We start from the raw sequence: 22,463 nt of genomic DNA, 5'->3' as shown, positions 1-22,463 counted from the left end.
TTCACTGCAATATTTAGTAAACTGTTCAAACTAGAAAAGCAATAAGAAATGTACTCAATATGAATGCAATTGAAACCAAAAGATTTAAAGAACTCAAACCAAAATAATTTCCCAAATTTCAACCAGAATAACTAATTCACCTCTAGAAATTTATTCAAAACTAAATCCAATTGTACAGCTTTCAGCAGCACACTGCCTGCTAGTTTAGGAGAAGCATAGGCATGCACTTAGCATAAGCAACTGATAGCTTCTAAAAATTTTACAAAAAAGAGAAGGCATAAACAATTAGTGCATTTCCTGAAAACTACTGTAGAAAATACCATACGCAAAATACAAAAGCTATTTCTTCTTTAAAAATACAAACATTCGTTATGCTACCTCACTAGACATTTCCTTAATATCAAAACTTGATGTTTTAAACCATCACTTTCTCATTAGACTGTTTGAATTTGAAATGTTCATTTTTAAGACAATACTTATTTGCAGAAGTTCTTGTAGTGACATGCGTTGTGTTGTTAACCACTCTTGGGATCTCATCTCATCATAATAGTCTTGCACTATTAAGAAAAGTCACAAAAAATCTCAGCTACTCTCAGGCAGTCTCAAATTTCAGAGAGTATAGAGCAAAAAGATAAGTAGATGTACCAAACCAGCTCAGAACAAGCTGGAAAACCAGCTACAAATCTGTACTGATTATTTTTAAAAATGTTACAATCTTGTGATTTTTGACTCATTTTTAATAATATGGTATACTTTAGTCACTGCTCATTCAATAACTAATTTGCAAACATGTAAACTGCACGTTACAGAGGATAAAGATAAAAAGTTTGAAGAAAGCTATTTAGTCCATTATCATCTTTTGCTGCCTTCTATATAATTAAAAGGTTCAATTTTAGGGTAGATTATATTTAAAAGAGTTTTAGGAAAGACTTCTGAAATTCTTTATATAGGTCACAAACAAAAGCAAGATATCGGCAGCAATCAATCCCTTATGACTGCAGTTTGTTTTCTGCAGCAATTCAGCTGCATTTACTAACATAATCCCTTGCCATCAATTGGTACATTTTCCCTTGCAAACAAGCCTCATGGGTCTTATGGGAAATGACAATTTGTTCCTGACCAGTCCATAACAACAATTAGGTGTATGGGAAAAATTAATGGAGATTCTGAACAAGCAAAGTTTAAAGAGTGCATCCTCTTGTCAATGCTATGACATGACATACAATTAAGGAAGTCTTAGTACTATATGTAACACTTGAATGATGCAGACTCTGATACTCAGACTAAGACCAAACCCACATTTTTCACTCATGTCATTAAAACTGCACTGCTACCTGGCAGGCAAACTAAACAAATCCAAGACCAAACATGGGCAACAACTGCAAAAACATAATTTAAAGAGCTCCTTTTAATGCTAATAGTCTATTAGATGTGTGGGTGAGCACACTTTTGACTAGAAGAACAAAAAAAGAGGAGGGGAAGATAGGGAAATGGCTTCAAAGGTACATCCTCCTTTCTTTATAGGGATGATAAAATGAGTTATGTAACAAATTCTGACTTTACATCCCAGACCTAGATTTTATTGCCTTTGAGTAAAAGCAATGTTGGCAACTTCCCATTCAAGAATGAAAGGCATAGCATTAATAACACTTACCAGCAAAAGGGGAGTGCTTAGCTTTCAACGTTGTGTCAAATGCTACCCGTGCTTACAGTTAGGACCAGACCAAGCTAAGCTGATCACTGACACTATATTTTTCCAAATTCTGTTGTTTACGTTTCCTATTAGAGACCAAAATATTCCTTTCACTCTTAAGCATCTTTCAGTAGTGTTTGTATTCTACCAAGATACATAGATAATAACTGAAAGAATTAAAAAAAAAAATCTACTTTGCTAAATAGATCACTAAAAACTCTCAATATCCCAAAATAAGGACTTCCAAAAACACTGTAATGCTGACATTATACAAAGTGACAAAAGCACAGTAAGCAAGCTGATTATGATTATTTCCAGAGATATATAGGTATGAGAAGGGGAAGAGGTACAATTTTAGCCACTTTTGTCTCAGAAAAAAAAAGAATGGTGAAGATGTGTATCTCAAAATGTAGCACCTAAGACAGTGGTGCCCACATCCTTTCCACAATGGCCTAAAGAAAATTTATGCTGCTGCTCCTGACCATGTTCACTAGGCACTATTTTGGGGACCAAGTGCACATCTAATAAAACCCAGCTACATCTACTGTACTGTACTAGAAGAGAACTCTTGAAGCTGTAGGATCACAGACAAGCAATTAAGATAGTAGACAAACTGGAACATGACTAAACTAGACCAGGAATTTGTGACATTTGTGAATGCGCTCATCCTTAGGACTCCAGGTTGCTGTCACCTCTCATGTCTCACACCCTAGCTCAGACATGATTCTCCTCCACCAAACTTCAAGTCCTTTTGTGTTTTTCAAAAACCCCTCACTGTTCTAGCTATTGTGTGTCTATGCATACTTCCCTCAGGTGTTGAGCATGGAGACACCATTACTCGATAAGTGTATCCTATTTGCCTAAATCTTGTTGCTGGACCCTACTGTTATTCCTTAAAAGGTCCTTTAAAAAAAATGGCCCATAGTTAGTAAAAAAAGATTCACTTTATTTTATGAAGTACCAAGAGCTTTTAATAAATGAATGAAAATGCACAGGGATAGATATGAGTGGCAAGCAGGCAGTAAGAGTACAAAATGTGGAAAATAATACAGATGCGTATATCAGTCAGACACAAAAAGTGCTAACACTGAGTGGTCAGACTCAGGTAGCAAATGCAGATAACTAGGTAGTATTTAGTTTATGCAAAAACCCAAGTAAAACCAGGAAATTACAGCTAAGTGAAAAGGTGCTGCAACACACTAATCAGGAAAGAAGCAGTTATTGTTCTTTTTAAAAAAAAATTTTTTTTTTTTTAATATGAACTTCTAAAGACTAACACAATGTGTAGCTGGACTGAAGGACTATATGCATACATGATTGAGCTGGTTTTGGCTGGGATAGAGTTAATTTTCTTCATAGTAGCTAGTATGGGGCTATGTTTTGGATTTGTGCTGGAAACAGTGTTGATAACACAGGGATGTTTTAGTTATTGCTGAGCAGTGCTTACACAGAGTCAAGGCCTTTTCTGCTTCTCACACCACCCCACCAGCAAGGAGGCTGGGGGTGCACAAAAAGTTGGGAGGGGACACAGCTGGGACAGCTGACCCCAACTGACCAAAGGGATATTCCATACCATATGACATCATGCTCAGCAATAAAACTAGGGGGGAGATTGGTGGGGGGCTGCTGCTCGAGGACTGGCTGGACTGACTGGCTGTTGGTGGTGAGCAATTGTTTTCATTTGTATCACTTGTCTTTCTTGGGTTTTATTTTTCTCTCTCTTTTTTTTTTTTTTCTTTCCCCTCTTTTCCTTACTACTACAACTATTATTATTATTTCTTTTCTGTTTGATTGATTTTTTTAATTATTAAACTGTTCTTATCTCAACCCATGAGTTTTCTCACTTTTACCCTTCCGATTCTCTCCCCCATCCCACCGGGGGCAGGGGGGGGAGTGAGCGGTTGTGTGGTGCTTAGTTGCCGGCTGGGGTTAAACCATGACAATGATAAAATGCGAAGGTACTGTTGCTACTGAAGACATGTCATTGCATATAACTCTGGATGATTTTGCCTACACAAGAAAGCTATAGTTTGGCTAATAAACTGTCACTTTATAACCTGCTTAGTTCAACTAATTAGCCTGAGAACCACTGTGAACTACAACTGCACTGCAGCGATTCCCATCTTATCTGCTCTAAAATCCTTCACTCATGACAGTCAAAGGAGCTATATTTGAAATAGGATTATTTTTTGTTTGCCATACTGGTTTTAACTGAATAATGATAGAAGCTTTAGCTTCACCTAAAAAGCAGAAAGTCATGAGTCCACATATGTACAGTTGTAAACACGACCACTAACTAGAAAAGTATCTAAAAACAATGAAATAATACTATACAGTTTAGAGGGAGAATAAAAAAGGTCACTTCTTAATATTTTCCCCAACATTTTATCCATAAAGCAACTCTGAGGGAAGAATGAGAATACACATTATCTTCATTTTTTCCCCCAATACTTTTGTCTATTCCCTCCCTTTCCTCTCTAAAATAACTTGATGCTCTCTGGGACAGCTCTAGCTATAGGCTAGAGGAAGCAACTGACAAAAAGAGCAAAATCCTCAGGAAGTGCTAGATGCAGCGCAGATGCCCGTTTTCCCTATAGCAGAATCCTGAAAACCTGAGCTTGCTACTGGTACCACCCCTGACCATTGTACAGGAGCAAGCTGAGCGTGGAACCCCACTTTGAAGCAGGAAGAGCCGCACGCTTGGCCTTCCCGAGTGAGCCCGTCTCACTGCCATCCTCAGGAGACAAAATTCTGTTCTGTCTCTGCAGCTGAGAAATCTTGAACTGGCATTGGATATCCGAAGGAATATCTAATCAGGAATCTGGTTAGAGAGGTACTCCAACAGGAAAAATTACTTAGCTTTTCTTAAGTTGTTTATATGAATCAAAATATTTTGTTTAAATACCGTATTGTTTAAAACATTTTTGCTTAAACTCTGCAAATTGACTTGCACAAGAAGCCTACTTTTGAAAAATTTTATTTTTAACAGAAGTTTCAGATATGAGATGCAGCAAGCACAAGTAATATTATCTCTATGAAACAGCAAAACCAGAGTGACTCACATTATTCACTAGTAGAAGGAACAATCACTTGACAGAATCAATTTCACACATTCTGTCAGAAGGTATGTTTGGCCCTGGCAGTCTATCAGTTGTATAGTAAAATTTTCGTAGCTTTTTCATAAATATGCCCACTAAAGAGAGGCTTTTATTTGAGAAGAAGCTTTCTTAAATTATTTGAGTATCTGAAAGATAAAGCTGTCATTTGCAGAAGGTTTTATTGTGTTAAGGACTGCCAGAAATAATTGGTTCTTGCAGCAGGAAATTTGGAGCAGCTGAAGGTAGTTCAAAATAACACAATTATTTAAAGCAAGTTCTTTTTTCCTTCCTCTCTTTAAAAGAAACTTCACAGGAAGACAGACATGTAGTTCTGCACCTTAAATTTTAGATAACACCTCTTTAAGAACCTTTTGAATATACTCATAAGTAATATAACATTGTTACATTTACTGAAAAAAATAAAAGCTTTCTCATAAAGCAGCTGCTTGGTTCACCTTTGGCTAGATATTTGTCCTGATGATCTGGGACAAAAAAAGGAAAGCTTCTGTGCACATTAAAAGCAATGAAACCTCTTTAAGTTATACATGTAAGAGTTCCCTGATTTTTTTTGGTAGTGACTACATATTCTACAGCTTTACAAATACTAACGTAGCTTTAGGATTTGTAAGCAACATCTAAATTACCATTAGAAAATACTTAAGACTTTTCAGGAAATCCAGCAGACTAAATGTAAATTCATGCAATATTGTCTTCCTGACTTTCAAAGCAGACAAGAATAATCTGAAGGTAAGTATGGACTGAACTCTGACCTAAACATGTGTTATACATGAATTCTAGTAGTGAAAATTTAAGTCAGTGTAACATTATTCAGCATCTTCATTAAAAACTTTCCTTTTGTGTGTTTATCCACCAATGACAATGGCTAGAGAAAGGACAATAGTATAAACTGCTTGCTATAAGAACTCTACAGTGCAAAAACTGTTTTCACAGTCTTTCGCAGGAACTCATCCACTTAATGTCATAAAGGGAAAAAACAGGGTGAAAGTTCAAGATCTACCCTCAACATGAAAGAAGACTGAACAAACATTGTCCCCTGAAAGGGACACCAAAATACTAACAAGCCAACTAAAGCAACTACTTAATCACAGATGAGAAAAGCAGCTAGTTCAATATTAACATGAGAACAGGCAATAAAATACGCAGTGCTGTTTCCTCACTTTTACTAAATGACATTTTCCATGAAATAGAAGAAAGTTTACTATATTGCTATGAAGCCAAATAAAAAGTTAATATAATGTAGCATGAAAATTCTACCCTTTTAAGTTTCTTTTGACGAAAAAAGAGGCAAAACTACTTATATTTGAATATTTATCTGTAGAATTGTGAAAGACCTTAAAAACCATCTTAAGGGCCTTTGCAGCATTCTTATTTAAGGCATTTTAAATTTGCTCACCTATTCAACGATGGCAGAAGTGAAAGCAATGCCAAAGCAGAAAGTTTTCTTCTTTCTGGCTGAGTGATGTTATCCATCCGATCAACCCACATTTCAATCATGTTACCAAGAATTTGATCCAACTGCAATGGGAAACAAAACGTTCCTCTTCATTTATGAGTACTTCAGCATATTAAGAAAATCACTTATTTTAATTTTTCTACCAATTCAATACATTATTCAATTTGGGAAAGACACCATACAGTTACGTATACCTGACAGAAGTAGCAGCAACAGGTTTTTTTTTTTTTAAATTTTCTATGACAGTGCTTCCAGGCCCTGAAGCCCCCTCACCATTAACTGTAAACTAGAAGTTAGAAATTAATTTAATTCATGGACAGATCACAGATTCAGAACACTGAATTACTCAGTCTTCACATAACAATCTAATACATATAAAGCATGTGAATTTACTCTGTTTTACCTTCATTGGTGGCAGCAACAACAACAACAGACTTGACTTTACCTGTTTGAAAACTGTATTATACCTGAGGATAAAAAACGTACTAAATTTCACTTAAAGACACAGTAAAACACTTGTAGTCAAAGAACCTCAGTAACCTCATCAGTGAAAACAGAGTACACTGAACCCGCTAGAAACTGAGAGAGAGTTCTCACAGGAGAATTAGACCATTATCCCTGGTGTAAGACTCATCAAGATGGGACAAGGAAAGAAACTTTCACCCTTTAATACCATGCAAACTAAAGGGGTTTATATGGCTTATTGTGGGATGTAGCAGGAAGAGAATTTAGAGATTGTATAAAACTTCTTATGAGATGTTTTAAATGAATTGTGGGAACATGTAAAACTTGTTACGGGATGTTCAGGGGAAGGACCAAAGGAGGGTAAAGAGCCCCTTTCAAGTTGGACTGGGGAAGAACAAGCATGGAAAACAGAAAAGTTCTTTCAGGTCAAAAGAATGCAAGACTTCCACATGCAATCCAGTTGAAATATCAAGACAAAAATTCTTACCTCCTGACCCAATTCACATGCCATCTGGCTCAAAAGTAATGAAAAAAAACTTGCATTTTGTAGCAGAACTCTACCCATGACCCCCAGATAAGTAGACATCACCACTGGGTATCTCTGAAACAAAAGTAAACCAAAACAAAGGGGTTCTAGTTTAATTAAGAAAAAGATACTTAACATATTGTGGTGGGTTAACCTTAGCTGGATGCCAGGTGCCCACCAAGCCACTCTATCACTCCCCCTCCTCAACTGGACAGGGGGAGAAAATATGATGAAAGGCTCGTGGGTCGAGATAAGGACAGGAATATCACTCAGCAATTACAGTCATGGGCAAAACAGACTCAACTCTGGGAAATTAATTTAATTTATTGCCAATCAAAAGTCAGAGTAGGATAATGAAAAATAAAAACAAATCTTAAAAAACCTTCCCCCCACCCCTCCCTTCTTCCCAGGCTCAACTTGACTCCTGATTTCTCTACCTCCTCCCCCCGAGTGGCTCAGGGGGATGGGGAATGGGGGTTTGGGTCAGTTCATCACACGTTGTCTCTGCTGCTCCTTCCTCCTCTCACTCTTCCCCTGCTCCAGCATGGGGTCCCTCCCACAGGAGACAGTCCTCCACGAACTTCTCCAACATGGGTCCTTCCCACGGGCTGCAGTTCTTCACAAACTGCTCCAGTGTGGGTCCTTTCCACAGGGTGCAGTCCTTCAGGAACACACTGCTCCAGCATGGGCCACAAGTCCTGCCAGCAAACCTGCTCCAGCATGGGCTCCTCTCTCCATGGGGTCACAGGTCCTGCCAGGAGCCTGCTCCAGCGCGGACTCTCCACGGGGTCACAGATCCTGCCAGGAGCCTGGTCTAGCACGGACTCTCCACGGGGTCACAGCCTCCTTCGGGCACATCCACCTGCTCCAGCATGGGATCTTCCACGGGCTGCAGGTGGATATCTGCTCCACCATGGACCTCCATGGGCTGCAGGGGGACAGCCTGCCTCACCATGGTCTTCACCACAGGCTGCAGGGGAATCTCTGCTCTGGCACCTGGAGCACCTCCTCCCCCTCCTTCTTCACTGACCTTGGTGTCTGCAGAGTTGTTTCTCTCACATCTTCTCACTCCTCTCTTCCGGCTGCAATTGTGCAGCAGTTTTTCCCCCTTCTTAAATATGTTATCACAGAGGCACTACCACCATCGCTGATTGGCTCAACTTTGGCCAGCGGCGGGTCCATCTTGGAGCCAGCTGGCACTGGCTCTATTGGACGTAGGGGAAGCTTCTAGCAGCTCCTCACAGAAGCCACCCCTGTATCCCCCCCGCTACCAAAATCTTGCCACGCAAACCCAATACACGTATAGAGCAGAAATACATGGAAAATACTTGCATGCATCCTTTATGTATTTTACTAAATTAGAAATTATAAATTGTAATTTAAAAGCCTCTAAGAACACAAGACTGAGTGAACAGTCATTACCAGAGTTTCTCAATTCTTACAATAGGAAAAGTATGGCAATCTCAAAGTCAATTTCCCCCCAAACAGCCAAGACAGCTTGCAAAGTGATTTTACTTTACATTTAAAAACCTGCATCTTAAGCAATAAACAATATATTGTACTGTTAAAAAATTACTTTCAAAGTTGATTATGGTTCAAAATTACTGTTTACAATTTTAGTAACATTAAAAAGTGCTTAGTATTTCTGAAGTTGTTGTTACTTATTTCTCTGAGAAGCTATAATAACATGTGCCAAAAACTAATTTGCATGTGTCTCAAAATTAACTGGATACACTAATAAGCTCATTAGTTTATTATCTTTTGTTATTATTTTTAATTTTAAAAGAAGCTACAGATTTCTTTTTATTAAACTCAGCATCTACCAATATAACAGTAAGTATTTTGTAGAATTGCCTATTTGAAAAACAAAATGTCAACATTTACCTGAAAATGTTAACCCAGACTAATACCTTTTTGAATAGGGGGCAATGAATTTATTAGTCTTAAATCAGAAGACATTTTAATAATCCACTCTCCAGTTTTGTGTCTTTCCTTCAACTGCAAATTGTTCAAACTATCTTTTTTTGTGTTCTGTACAGCAAAAAGTACATTGCTAAGTAATATTACTTGGTTTAATCTTGGAAATATCTTAATAATAATGGGAGCCAAATATTGATATCTGAAAGTCTTCAACTCTGAAAAAAGCAAAGGTTTTGATCAAAAAAGTCAAGAGCATAGAGAATTCCACCCACTGATTCTGCTGATAAAATTATTTTTTTCTCCTGCTAGTACTGCAAGGTTCAACATAGTTAAAGCATATTGGATTTTACTCCTTTTTATCCAACATGGAAAGTTGTTGAAGGCAAAGAGAGAGAGAAAAGGGAGAACTTAAGACATCTAAGCAAGGAAAAACTTAAAGCATCTTCTATCTCACATAAAGCGTTCTCACATCCTTCAGCTCTTCATATTAGTTATGTCAATCAGAAAAAGAAGAAAAAGAAGGTCAAGTCAATCTTCTCCTTTGTGTTGGTTTTGGCTGGGACAGAGTTAATTTTCTTCATAGTAGCTAGTATGGGGCTATGTTTTGAATTTGTGCTGGAAACAGTGTTGATAATACAGGGATGTTTTAGTTATTGCTGAGCAGTGCTTACACAGAGTCAAGGCCTTTTCTGCTTCTCCCATCACCCCACCAGCGAGGAGGCTGGGGGTGCACAAGAAGTTGGGAGGGGACACAGCCAGGACAGCTGACCCCAACTGACCAAAGGGATATTCCATACCATATGACATCATGCTCAGCAATAAAACTAGGGTGGGGGGGCCGCTGCTCGGGACTGGCTGGGCATTGGTCAGTTGTTGGTGAGCAATTGTTTTCATTTGCAGCACTTGTCTGTCTTAGGTTTTATTTCTCTCTCTTTGTTATTTTCCTTTTCATTGCAATTTATTATTATTATATTTCAATTATTAAACTGTTTTTATCTCAACCCACGAGTTTTCTCACTTTTACCCTTCCAATTCTCTCCCCCATCCCACTGCGGGGGGAGTGAGCGAGCAGCTGTGTGGTGCTTAGTTGCTGGCTGGGGTTAAACCACGACACCCATCCCTTTCAGTTTGTTTTTCTCTGGTGCAGGTACACTTAAAAAGGAGTAGTATAAGTGTCTTAAAGCACAACAAAAAACCCCAACACCTTCAAAGGATCTAAGTGTATAGTCATAGGAACTTTTCAGTATTAATAATGAAGGAATAGCAGAATAAAAATTGTATTATTTTATTAAAATAAACACTAGATTTGGTGGATTGACCCTAGCTGGATGCCAGGTGCCCACCAAAGCCGCTCTATCACTCCCCCTCCTCAGCTGGACAGGGGGAGAAAATAAAACGAAAGGCTCATGGGTTGAGATAAGGACAGGGAGATCACTCACTAATTACCATCACGGGCAAAACAGACTCGACTTGGGGAAAAATTAGTTTAATTTATTACTAGTCAAATCAGAGCAGGATAATGAGAAATAAAACCAAATCTTAAAACACCTTCCCCCCACCCCTCCCTTCTTCCCAGGCTTAACTTTACTCCCGAATTCTCTACCTCCTCCCCCCCTGAGCAGTGCAGGGGGATGGGGAATGGGGGTTTGGGTCAGTTCATCACACGTTGTTTCTGCCGCTCCTTCCTCCTCAGGGGGAGGACTCCTCACACTCTTCCCCTGCTCCAGCATGGGGTCCCTCCCACGGGAGACAGTCCTTCACGAACTTCTCCAATGTGAGTCCTTCCCACGGGCTGCAGTTCTTCATGAACTGCTCCAGCATGGGTCCCATCCACGGGGTGCAGTCCTTCAGGAACAGACTGCTCCAGCATGGGTCCCCCGCGGGGTCACAAGTCCTGCCAGCAAACTTGCTCCAGCGTGGGCTCCTCTCTCCACGGGGCCACAGGTCCGCAGGTCCTGCCAGGAGCCTGCTCCAGCGCGGGCTTCCCACGGGGTCACAGCCTTCTTCAGGGCACATCCACCTGCTCCGGTGTGGGGTCCTCTACGGGCTGCAGGTGGATATCTGCTCCACCATGGACCTCCATGGGCTGCAGGGGGACAGCCTGCTTCACCATGGTCTTCACCAGGGGCTGCAGGGGAATCTCTCTCTGCTCCGGCGCCTGGAGCACCTCCTCCCCCTCCTTCTTCACTGACCTTGGTGTCTGCAGAGTTCTTTCTCTCACATCTTCTCACTCCGCTCTCTCTGGCTGCAACTGCCACTCCCCTGTAACTTTTTTTTCCCTTTCTTAAATGTGTTATCCCAGAGGCGCTACCACTGTTGCTGATTGGCTCAGCCTTGGCCAGCGGTGGGTCCGTCCTGGAACCCGCTAGCATTAACTTTATCAGACATAGGGGAAGCTTCTAGCAGCTTCTCACAGAAGCCACCCCTGTAGCCCCCTGCTACCAAAAGCTTGCCACACAAACCCAATACATTAATATGTTGCTTTAACTCTTGTGCTACTATGTTACTATTTACAGACTTTTAAAATAGCTGTCAAAGACCTATCAGATGCTCTTAAAACTAGAGAAAGTGAGAGCAGTGTCAATATGAGAAAACTGGGCCAGATAACAGAAGGTACTTTCCTGTTCAAAAGGAAAAGTAGACAGTAGTTTAAGAGTAACTCTTACCTCCCCATCTATAATCCCCCTGAATACAGATGGCAGAACGGATTGAAACATTTGAGGACCCAAAACAGGGTTTACTTTTAGGACATTTTCCACAACCTTAAGAACAAAAGCAAATTAGACAATTAGTAAAGTACATTTTAAAATCTTAACTGTAGCTTTAAAACTACATATACTGGTCTATATATAAAGTTCTGGTAGGATGTTTACCATTAAATACCAGCAAAACCCAGGATTGCTGAAAGTATATTCTAGTGAAGTACTCTGCAAACCTGATCTGCATAACAAACCTGATGAAAACTGACATGCCAAGTGAAACCCACCTAGCCAAGCACCTCCTCATCAGCTTCCTCCTGGCCCTGGCAAAGCTGGCCAGCCCCAGGAAAAGCAGCTTGATGAGGTGGGTTGACAGGGAGGAGTGCCAGCAGTTTAAGGCTTATTTCCATAGCTTTGTCCTGTCACTTTTTTGAAGAACCATTGATTAGGACCTACCATCTCTTTGCAGGTGATCAAGTAAGATGTGCTATTCTCAGTACACACACACCCCAACCCCCCCACCCCTCATTCCCAGTTTTTACATTATTCTCTGCTCTTTTTTTCTTCCCCTATGAGCTGTTCCCCGAAGTAATTTTTTTTTTCTGTGTTCTTCAGGCTTTCTTCTCCCCAGCTGTTTGGGCTCTCTCCTTGAACCAAGATGGAGAGGGGAAGAGGCTGTGAGAATAATGGGCTGATACCTAGCCACTCCTATGGGGAGTAAGGATAGAGACCACACATCTATGCACAGATGTGTATAAAAAAGAAAGAATGGGGCAAGCATATAAAGGTACCTCCCTTAAATGCTCTTCCCAGTCTCCACCTACTTTCAAGCTCAGGGGGACTTCCTCAAGGAACTATTCTTCTGTGCTCTTGTCCAGTCTCCCCTGAATCCATGTTTATGTAAAAATCCTGCTGCTTGAAGAAAGAGCTTTGTTTTTTTGTGTGGGTTTTTTTTTTTTCTTTTTGAACCTTGTTCCTACTAGCTTCATTTAATAGCCCCTATTTCTTGCCTTGAGAGAGATGTTAAGGAGTTGACCCCTTTCACTGCCTCTCAATTTTGTAGACCTTTAACATACTGTTATATGGGGGAGAACCATAACTTTTCCCCCACTCATATCTTCTGGGAACTGAAAGTTTTGGCTAACTCATTTGTTTCTTGTACAGAATCTTTTCAAACCTTTGATGGTCTCTCTCAGATAATTAGAAAATCAAGTCACATCAAGCCTCAGCAATCTTGAAATAAATAGTCTTATCAGTCCAAATTAATGTTTTTCAACCTTATCCATTTATTTACTGTTCTAATGTCTATTTTCAATCCAGCCAAAGCTGCTTGTAAGAAAATATTTCAGAGAACGCTCCCAGGTGTTTATCTTCCCAATATTTATCTTAGGGTTTTTTTGTTTAACAAGTCAGCATAGTGATGCCTGACAAAACATTTTCTTTTTTATAAAAATACTTACATGGATTATATCTCAGTTATCCCTCTGCAGGTAGGCATACTAGGAAGGTGTTCAAAAGTATACTGGACAAACCTTGTGGGTAATGCAAGGTCACACTGGGAGCCAAGTGGATAAATGATACTATATTAGCAGCATCATTACATTTTAGGGATCAGATTACAAGCTGCTGCATCAAACATTTGCCCAACTATAGACTCTAAATAATAGTATTGATAGAAATGAATTGACATTTTAAACTACGGGACTAGAGTCCTTAAGCTCCTCACAGAAGAACTACAAATGGAGAGGACTATCAACTTCTGTTGCTTTCCTTTCCTGGGATTCTGCAAGCAGTTGTGCAACCCAAAGAGGTAGGTGGGCTCTAATTTTTGCCTCCATTACATGTATAATGAACTGAAATCAAGTCCAAGATTTTATAAGCAACACAGAGTTCCAAGTACAGCCACTGGAAACATAAAAAGTAATACGCTACAGTTACTACTCAACTATCTTTCAGTGCATACTCCAATTTTATTTCCTCCTGAAATTCTTCAAAAGGCACATTTAAAGTATCATGTTTAATATTTTAAAAGCTTATGAATTACATAACATCTGTTTCATAATACCATTTGAAGTTTGTGCGAAAATAGTTTTTTAAATACTTTGAAAAGCTTCTAGCAACTCTATTTAAGCAGTTGTTGCCATTACAACAGCAATTCATGACAAAAGCAAAGATTAGTTGAACACTGTCATGGTACAAATGCAAGTATGCTACACAAAGGAATGTGATAAAGAGAGCACATATATCCAACATTCAATAAAGATTGGAAAAGCTTGGCTCTAGACCTATTAAGTTCTAACAGTCATACAGAAATGCAGCAAAAAACCCAAAAAGTGAATCTTGATCCTTTAGTGCTTATTTAATCATAAAATCACCTAAACAGTTTTTATAATAATACACATGTATGCAGACTCATTACTTAACCCTTATCTTGCCAGTTATTCAAATGTGCAGTTACAAAAATTGAACCATATGATTATTTTTCTTATTGTATTGAATACTGAAAAGGAAAATTAATATATAAAAAAATTAGTAGATATAATAATGTTGTTTGTATGAGCAAAGGAATCAATACTAGCTGATAGGGTAGAGACAAAACTCACAATTTGGATGGCTAGATACAGCAATTAGATAAATACCTACCTTTTTACATTTTGATTAGAAACACTCAAAATGAACCCAGATTATTCATACACAAGTATAATTTTGGCTTTTTTAGGGTTAAATAATTTCTTAGTGTTGCATTTTCATCCAAATAATGAAAAATATTTTTCTGAATTCTGAACCAAGCTGAAAACTGAATTAGGACAGCTTCTAAAACTCATTAATTAGATTAATTTTGCCTTTTTATTTTGTAATTAGAAGTGTGAGTATCTTTTATGTTATACTTTGGTACTCTTCTCCATTCCAAAATTCAATTAGAATTGAACAACTCTAACTTCCATGAGTCCACTGATAGCCAAAGATTGAATCAAGTTACTTTGATCCAAACACAATCCTTGCTTTGCGACTTAATGCTCTCAAGATTTTCTATGAATAGCATCATCTTTGTGATGCAGTGACTGGTCATCTGGCTGTTTAAGCGTGCTGTTGCCAGGCTGTAGAACAAACTATTTTCACGAGGGTCCAAGCCCTCACTAACCTCCTTTCTCTAGTAATCTAGAAAATAATCAAATGGGAAAGATCTCTTAATCTAAATCCATCTGTACAAACTCAGACTCAAACTAGCTTAGAACTCATTTACCTAAGGACAACACCTTGGAATCACATGAAGTAAAGAAAGGACTGCAGAGAAGGTACAGGAACAGTGTGTTAGGTAATTATCTTTTAGGGTGCTCTCTTTGGGGCTATACTAACCTTCTCTTGGGAAAATTAGTATTTTTTTAAAATATATTTGTGTGCACATGTATATATGCACTCTCTATACACACACACACTTTAAATATGTAGTTTAAAACACCACTGACTCCAATGACGTGTGCTAAATAAGCTGTTTTTTTCCTACACGTTCTATATTCATCATACTTGAAAATATTACTCTAACCTGACAAAACACTACCAAGAATACAGATGTCCAGAAATGAATATCTGGGTATTAACATTATTTTCATTAGACTCTACCTTTAAAACTTGAACTTGACCTTCAGTAGTTATGTCCTTTAAGAGTTCACAAAATGACTGGCATAAGTCAGCAGCATACATCTGAAATTAAATGAAAAAGAAGGGGTTTTTTTTTTGGGGGGGGGGGGGGGGGTGTTGCTGCTATTTCCTGCTAGAACTTATGATCATAATTTTAACATGGCAGGATAATTAACAGAATAAGTATTACTAGCCTGCATAGGACCTTTTCAGGTACCAAAATACTAAATCAAGCCACAAAACATTAATTCTAAATAATAATCTTTCTCAAATATGATTTGATTGAGTGTCCACCATGTGCCATAAAGAGCTAACATCAGAACAATATGCTTGTATACACATAAATGAGTAAGAGTATAAATGTCTGTGTGTACGATGTTTCCCAACATGGGGGGGGGGGGGGGGGGGGGGGGGGGGGGGGGGGGGGGGGGGGGGGGGGACACACGGACATGACGGGACCAACCAAAAAACAGTTTGCCAGTAGGGAACTAAGGTGCTAATATGAAGCTTTATATAATGGTAACATACCTGTAAAAATTCAGAAGATGATAAGAAAATATAAGCATTGATGATCTTAAAGCAGTTTTTGAGGTTTTCTGAACTCAGCTCTGGAGAAAAAAGAAAAAAAAAAATCACAATTCAGAACGTCATCATCACATTGAAATACAACTAAAATGATTCACTTCTAAAAGTCTTTTTCCTCACACAGCATTTAAGTGCCAGATGCCTACAAATAGAAAAAAGTTATCTTAGATTCAGTACCATTCAGGTTCTGTCTCCCTGCTAGAGACAATAACAAAAGAGGGATGATAACAGCTCTCATGTTCTCAAATGGAAGCACAAGAAATCCTATGACCTCAAAAGCTAATGCTAATAAATAAAAAAATTAAAAAAAAAAATCAAGTTTTGGATGCGATAGTGGGCTAAGAAGATATTAAAGACAGAACAAATGAAACACATACTTAAGAGACCTGCAATTACTGGTGAATGATCTCTCACATTTGAGTCAGTAAATGCTGAGTAGAAAGAGTGAAAGAAAGATTGCAGTTCTGCTCTTCTGACCCAGGTGCCACATCAAATGGCACTGAGCTTTAGGTCATACCTTGAGTATTTCAGTAAGGAAAGCATATCCATTTAAGAGACAGATACACACGGGAGATGGTATACAGTAGCAGTTTGAAGAAAGAGGAAAAAAAAGACATGTCCTCAGGCAGTATCTGAAACACTGTTAAAAAAAAAAAAAAATCACCCCAGAACAACTACAAACACAATTCATAGCAAAACCAAAGGTTTCAAAGTTTTACTTGGAGTTTGATACTAGCGCAGAAAGCCAACAGCCCTTGTTGTCTGAAAACAAAACAGAACACCAAAAAACCTCGAAGGGCTTGCTAAATTTTCTTAAAACCAGGTTGGCACACAGACTACTCTTGGTAAAGTAAGTGGACTTCTGCTCTACCACCTTTAATTAATATTCCAATAAAATAATCATGGAGAGCCAACAGGAAAATATTTTAATATAAGTTTTAAATAAAGTTCCTTACTGTTTTCCATTATAACATCTGAAAAGTTCTGGGGAGTTTTGGCAGTTTCTCTTCTTTTCCCTCCCATTAGAAAGAGCATTAATGCTTCTGTTACCTGGCATGGCCATTGGACAGCTTTGAATGCATGGCTACTTTCATATCTCAGTGCTTGGACAGGTCATGTCTTGTTATCACTTATTTGGAATATTCACATATCTTGACTCGAAAAGAGATTAATTTTTACCTATCCATCCAATATCCTCATCAAAAGATTCCAATACATCTATATATTAGCTTTAATAGCTTATTACTAGTATTACACTTTTTTCTTGAAGTTACTGCATTCTCCTTGGAGGCCTGCAGCTTTTTTTCTTAATGATACAATGTCCTGGGTTTGGCTGGGATAGAGTTAATTTTCACAAGAAGCTGGGAGGGGGCACAGCCAGGACAGCTGACCTGAACTAGCCAAGGGGATATTCGATACCATATGATACCATATGACGTCATGCTCAGTATATAAACTGGGGGAGCTGGCCAGGGGGTAGGAGGGATCGCGGCTCGGGAACAGGCTGAGCATCAGGTTCCGGGTGGTGAACAATTGCATTGTGCATCACTCGCTTGGTATATTCTTTTATTAGTATTATTGTTATTATTACTGTCGTAGTTTAACCCCAGCCAGCAACTAAGCACCACACAGCCGCTTCCCCCTCCCCCTCCCAGTGGGGTGAGGAGGAGGAAAGGGAAAAAAAGTAAAACTCGTGGGTTGAGATAAGAACAGTTTAATAACTAAAGTAAAATATAATACTAACAATAGTAATAATAAAATATAATAATAATAGTAATGAAAAGGAATATAACAAAAAAAAGGAATGGGGGGGGGAGGAAACCAGTGATGCACAATGCAATTGCTCACCACCCGCTGACCGATGCCCAGTTAGTTCCTGAGCCGCGATCCGCCCCTCCCAGCCAACTCCCCCCTGTTTATATACTGGGCATGACGTTCCATGGTATGGAATACCCCTTTGGCTAGTTCAGGTCAGCTGCCCCGGCTATGCTCCCTCCCAGCTTCTTGCACACCTGCTTGCTGGCAGAGCATGGGAAACTGAAAAGTCCTTGGCTTAAGATAAGCGCTACTTAGCAACAACTAAAACCTCAGAGTGTTATCAACATCATTCTCACACTAAATCCAAAACACAGCACTGTACCAGCTACTAAAAAGAAAGTTAACTCTGTCCCAGCCGAAACCAGGACAATAACTTCTTCTCTCCTTGTGTTGTCCTATTAAACTGTCCTTATCTCAACCCACGAGGTTTTACCTTTTTCTTCCAATTCTCCTCCCCATCCCACCTGGGGGGGGAAGGAAGGAGTGAGCGAGTGGCCACGTGGTGCTTAGTTGCCGGCTGGGCCTAAACCACAACATACAACCATATTTTAAGTTTCAGATACTGATGCAGTAGACAAATTGTAAAGAAATGGTCATATAAACATGAAATGCTACCAAGCTTTCCATAACTTTCCATTCTGTGATAACTGATACAAAGGTAATAAAATATGAGTAGCAGAATTGCAATAAGTTATTTCAGAACAGAAGGAAAAAGCAGGTAAGATAGATGTCCTGGAAACCACAGAATTTCAGTCACTCATCTGTGTGTAAAGCTCAATGTTCAGTAAAAGCATTTTTTCTAAAAAGGTATTACCTTCAACTGATTACCTTTAGAAATCAATAATGCATCAATACTCTTGCTGGGTTTTCCTGAATCAAACACATCTTTTTCTGAATTACTTTCTTAGCCTCCTCTGGGTTTTGTTGGGAACCAGAGGAATTATTCCAGTTCCTGTAACCTGCTTTTTGCCATTACCTTTACAAGCTCAGCACAGGCACATTAAACCTGATGCTTCTTGAAACAGGTATGTCTTGACCATATTGCCAATCTGAAATTATATCATTCAACTGTCATTTTAAGCAGTCTCACTGCAGAAATACATCCATCCTCAAAGAATTAATGTATTCCTCCATTCCACATTATTCAATCTGCTGCACTGAGATGGATTAAAGAACCTCTGCAACCCCTCTATAGGGCAATTATATTTCAACAGAATTTAAACATTAGCAGTGCTGATATGAAAATTAAATATTACAATTATGCTGTGAACGATTATTGTACATCAGTGATAGCACCACAATCTTTGAAGGAAGGTCAGTTATGCAAGTGAAATCAAGTCTTCATATCTGTCCTGGTTTCGGCTGGGACAGAGTTAACTCTCTTCTTAGTAGCTGGTACAGTGCTGGGTTTTGGATTTGGTGTGAGAATGATGTTGATAACACTCTGAGGTTTTAGTTGTTGCTAAGTAGCACTTATCTTAAGCCAAGGACTTTTCAGTTTCCCATGCTCTGCCAGCAAGCAGGTGTGCAAGAAGCTGGGAGGGAGCATAGCCGGGGCAGCTGACCTGAACTAGCCAAAGGGGTATTGCATACCATGGAACGTCATGCCCAGTATATAAACAGGGGGGAGTTGGCCGGGGCGGGGTGGATCGCGGCTCTGGCATCGGTCAGCGGGTGGTGAGCAATTGCATTGTGCATCACTTGTCTTTTCTTATTTCTTTTTTTTTGTTGTTGTATTCTTTTTCATTACAATTATTATTATTCTTAGTTAGTAGTATATTTTTATTTTTACTTTAGTTATTAAACTGTTCTTATCTCAACCCACGAGTTTTACTTTTTTTCCTTTCCTCCTCCCCACTCCACTGGGGGAGGGGGAAGCAGCTGCGTGGTGCTTAGTTGCTGGCTGGGGTTAAACCACGACAATATCAAATGCAACATTCTCCTCCTGTATCTTTAAAATTTAAGGATAGCATTGATTACTTTTTAATAAGCAAATTAACTGATTTGTACAACTCCTCTGACATCCAGTTCCAACAGCAGTAGTATTCTGAAATGGATATGAAAAGCTCTTTTCAGAAAGATGAATATATCTGAAAAGAAACAACTATATATTACATTCAGACTAGTTAAAAAAGAAAAATCAGAAACATTTCTCTATTTTTCCCCTTTCAGTTGTTTGTTAAAAATTAAAGAGATGTCATTGCACTGACATATACCTATGGTGATATATGCCACAGGCCTGTGTCATGGCCATGATACAGGCATGTTCAAATAATGAAAAACCTAGTATGAATCACTAAAAAAAAAAAAAATCATTAACTAAATCTCAAACCAATTTTTTACACATCAAGCATTGGAATTGCTTGCCAACAGATAAGCGTGTTTTTAAAAAAATCTCCTAAAAGATGCAGGAGAAGCAATGGCAAGCAATTACTTCTCTAGGCTGTAAATTTAAATTAGGAATGAAAGTCAAAGAACACTGAAGGTATTCTTGTCAATAAGACAGACAATCAGCTCCAGCAGAGAAAGCACGAGAGGAGGCAGCACAGAGGTCTTCAAAGTTCAGGTTTCTAAGGTATTATTGGTAGACCAGGAAGCAATGATAGACAAGCAAGTGCTTATGCAGTACATAGTCTTGGTAAGCATCTTAAGAGCACTTCAAAAAAATTGTGCAACAGATGATATATTCATTTGCTGTCATCTAAACATGCATTCATCAACAGGAAACAAAACACAGCAACACCTTTCTATTAAATGATATTCATAGCACACTTCAAAAACTACCAGACATAATTTGTGCACAATATATCTCATTCAGTTTTATACCACTTTGCTGAAGAAAACGTACTGTTACAATGCAGAAATCTTAAATCAAGTTTTTTTTACTTTGATAGTTAAGCTAAACTCCCAAATCCAATGGGAAACACTAGATGCTCAAAGAGCTCTTAAGGGTCCTGAATCAGAACTGACAATCTATCACTGCACACCTGAATTTTCTGAAAAAAATATTGTATACAGTCACAATCAAGTCCCACAGGACCTTGCCCACAAAGGCAATTAATGCAAAGCAAAATCTACAACACAATGAATAACCAACAATCTCAATAATACACAATCCAGCCTATTATCTGTACCTCCTTCAACATAACCAAGCCATCTAATTTTATATAAATGGTTATCAATATTATTTTCCACAGTTCCTCTGGGTCTGAGTTATCAAAACTGCACTGTATCTATTTACATACACTGTTCAATTCCCACAGTAGTTTGTCCCCTATTATTGTATAGGAATATCTCTAATAAGTAACATTTATGCAAGACTTAAAAAAAATGCTATAATCCGACCATGAAGAAGATAAAATGTCTTCTCTCCCTCTCCAGTTTGATGACTTCTTGCCACATCTGTTTCCTCCTCTTCAGCAGGACAGAATCTGCTATATACCTCTAACATCCAAAAGTCTCGTGTATGAACTTCTTCCCTCCCTTCCTTCCAGCTCTTCTAGTTCAACTGTGTTGACCTCTAATAGGACACTTTTTCTGAAGGATTTAATTACTGATGGAGCAGTTAAACACACCAGAAAAATAGTTACACTACCTGTATATTAGAGTAATTCCATTCAGTAAGAATAAATTCAGAAACTAAAAGTCAGGAGGTTCATATTCCTTATATTTCATTTTCAACAAAATCATTTTCTGTAGTGCCTTGAAGCTAGTTCTCCACCCTGTTCCAAAAGACGTAAGCAAGGCAATCATCTACTCAGAACTTCCCTTCACCAGATCCGCCCTTTGGCTTCCACTTTGATAGCTTAAGACTGAATTGAGAACTGGTCTCAGGTAGACTTTTTGTTTTGCCTTATCTCAGGCAGCTAAAGCACACAAGACATCAGGATTTTGAAAGTTTACATTTGAGGATCTCAAAATTTGAATGGATTTCTGCATTTGTCCAACTGAAAACAGCAGACTTCCCAGTTAAAATACCTTGTCCTGACAGTTACATCAATGTGGTGAGAAGAATAGGAAGTGTTTGTTCTTAAATGACAGAAGTTTCAGGTGAATACTGCCACTTGTATACTGGAGAAACTGTACTACAGAACTAAGACTGAACGGTTAATTAACTAACTTGCACAGTTGATCATCATCGATCAATACATTTTCTTCTGCAAGGGGCTGCAGCTTAAACTGTGCTGTTGCACTGGATTTAAGTATCCCTTTTACAAGTATACTGAATCAATAAAGTAGCTGCTGGAGGGGTACTGGATGGAAGTATTGTACTGCTTTTATAACCACCAATTTTTTAAAACATTTAGCACTAATCTAAGATTCAAGCTCTATTTCAACATCACACTGCCATGGCTACGATGTGTGGAGGCTGTCCAGCTAGATTCTCCTGATGTAAACAGAAGGGAATTGCAGGCAAAGAGCGTACCAGAATGGTTTCCGCTTTCTAGCAAAACACACACCCATTTGGTCCACGGCAATCAAAATTTCTGCCTGACATGACACTCAGAAAACAAAAGGCTCTCAGAAAAATGCTCAGAAAGTAAAG

General features: G+C 38.8%; 1 protein-coding gene across 1 annotated transcript in view; it reads right to left on the bottom strand.

Annotated features, from left to right (window-relative positions):
- LOC127029104 (importin-11-like) overlaps window positions 1-22,463 on the bottom strand; it is a 106,198-nt gene that overhangs the window by 16,599 nt on the left and 67,136 nt on the right. The window contains exons 25-29 of the mRNA XM_050914746.1: window positions 16,043-16,122; window positions 15,497-15,577; window positions 11,843-11,938; window positions 7,218-7,331; window positions 6,206-6,327 (exon numbers count right to left, since the gene is read on the bottom strand). Of these exons, the coding sequence (XP_050770703.1) occupies window positions 6,206-6,327; window positions 7,218-7,331; window positions 11,843-11,938; window positions 15,497-15,577; window positions 16,043-16,122 (493 nt within the window). The remainder of the gene's footprint in view (window positions 1-6,205; window positions 6,328-7,217; window positions 7,332-11,842; window positions 11,939-15,496; window positions 15,578-16,042; window positions 16,123-22,463) is intronic.

Source organism: Gymnogyps californianus, unplaced genomic scaffold, assembly GCF_018139145.2.
Source record: "Gymnogyps californianus isolate 813 unplaced genomic scaffold, ASM1813914v2 HiC_scaffold_72, whole genome shotgun sequence".
NCBI classification, from domain to species: domain Eukaryota; kingdom Metazoa; phylum Chordata; class Aves; order Accipitriformes; family Cathartidae; genus Gymnogyps; species Gymnogyps californianus.
Note: the sequence above shows the minus strand (reverse complement) of the source record. Positions and strands in the feature narration are given on the sequence as shown.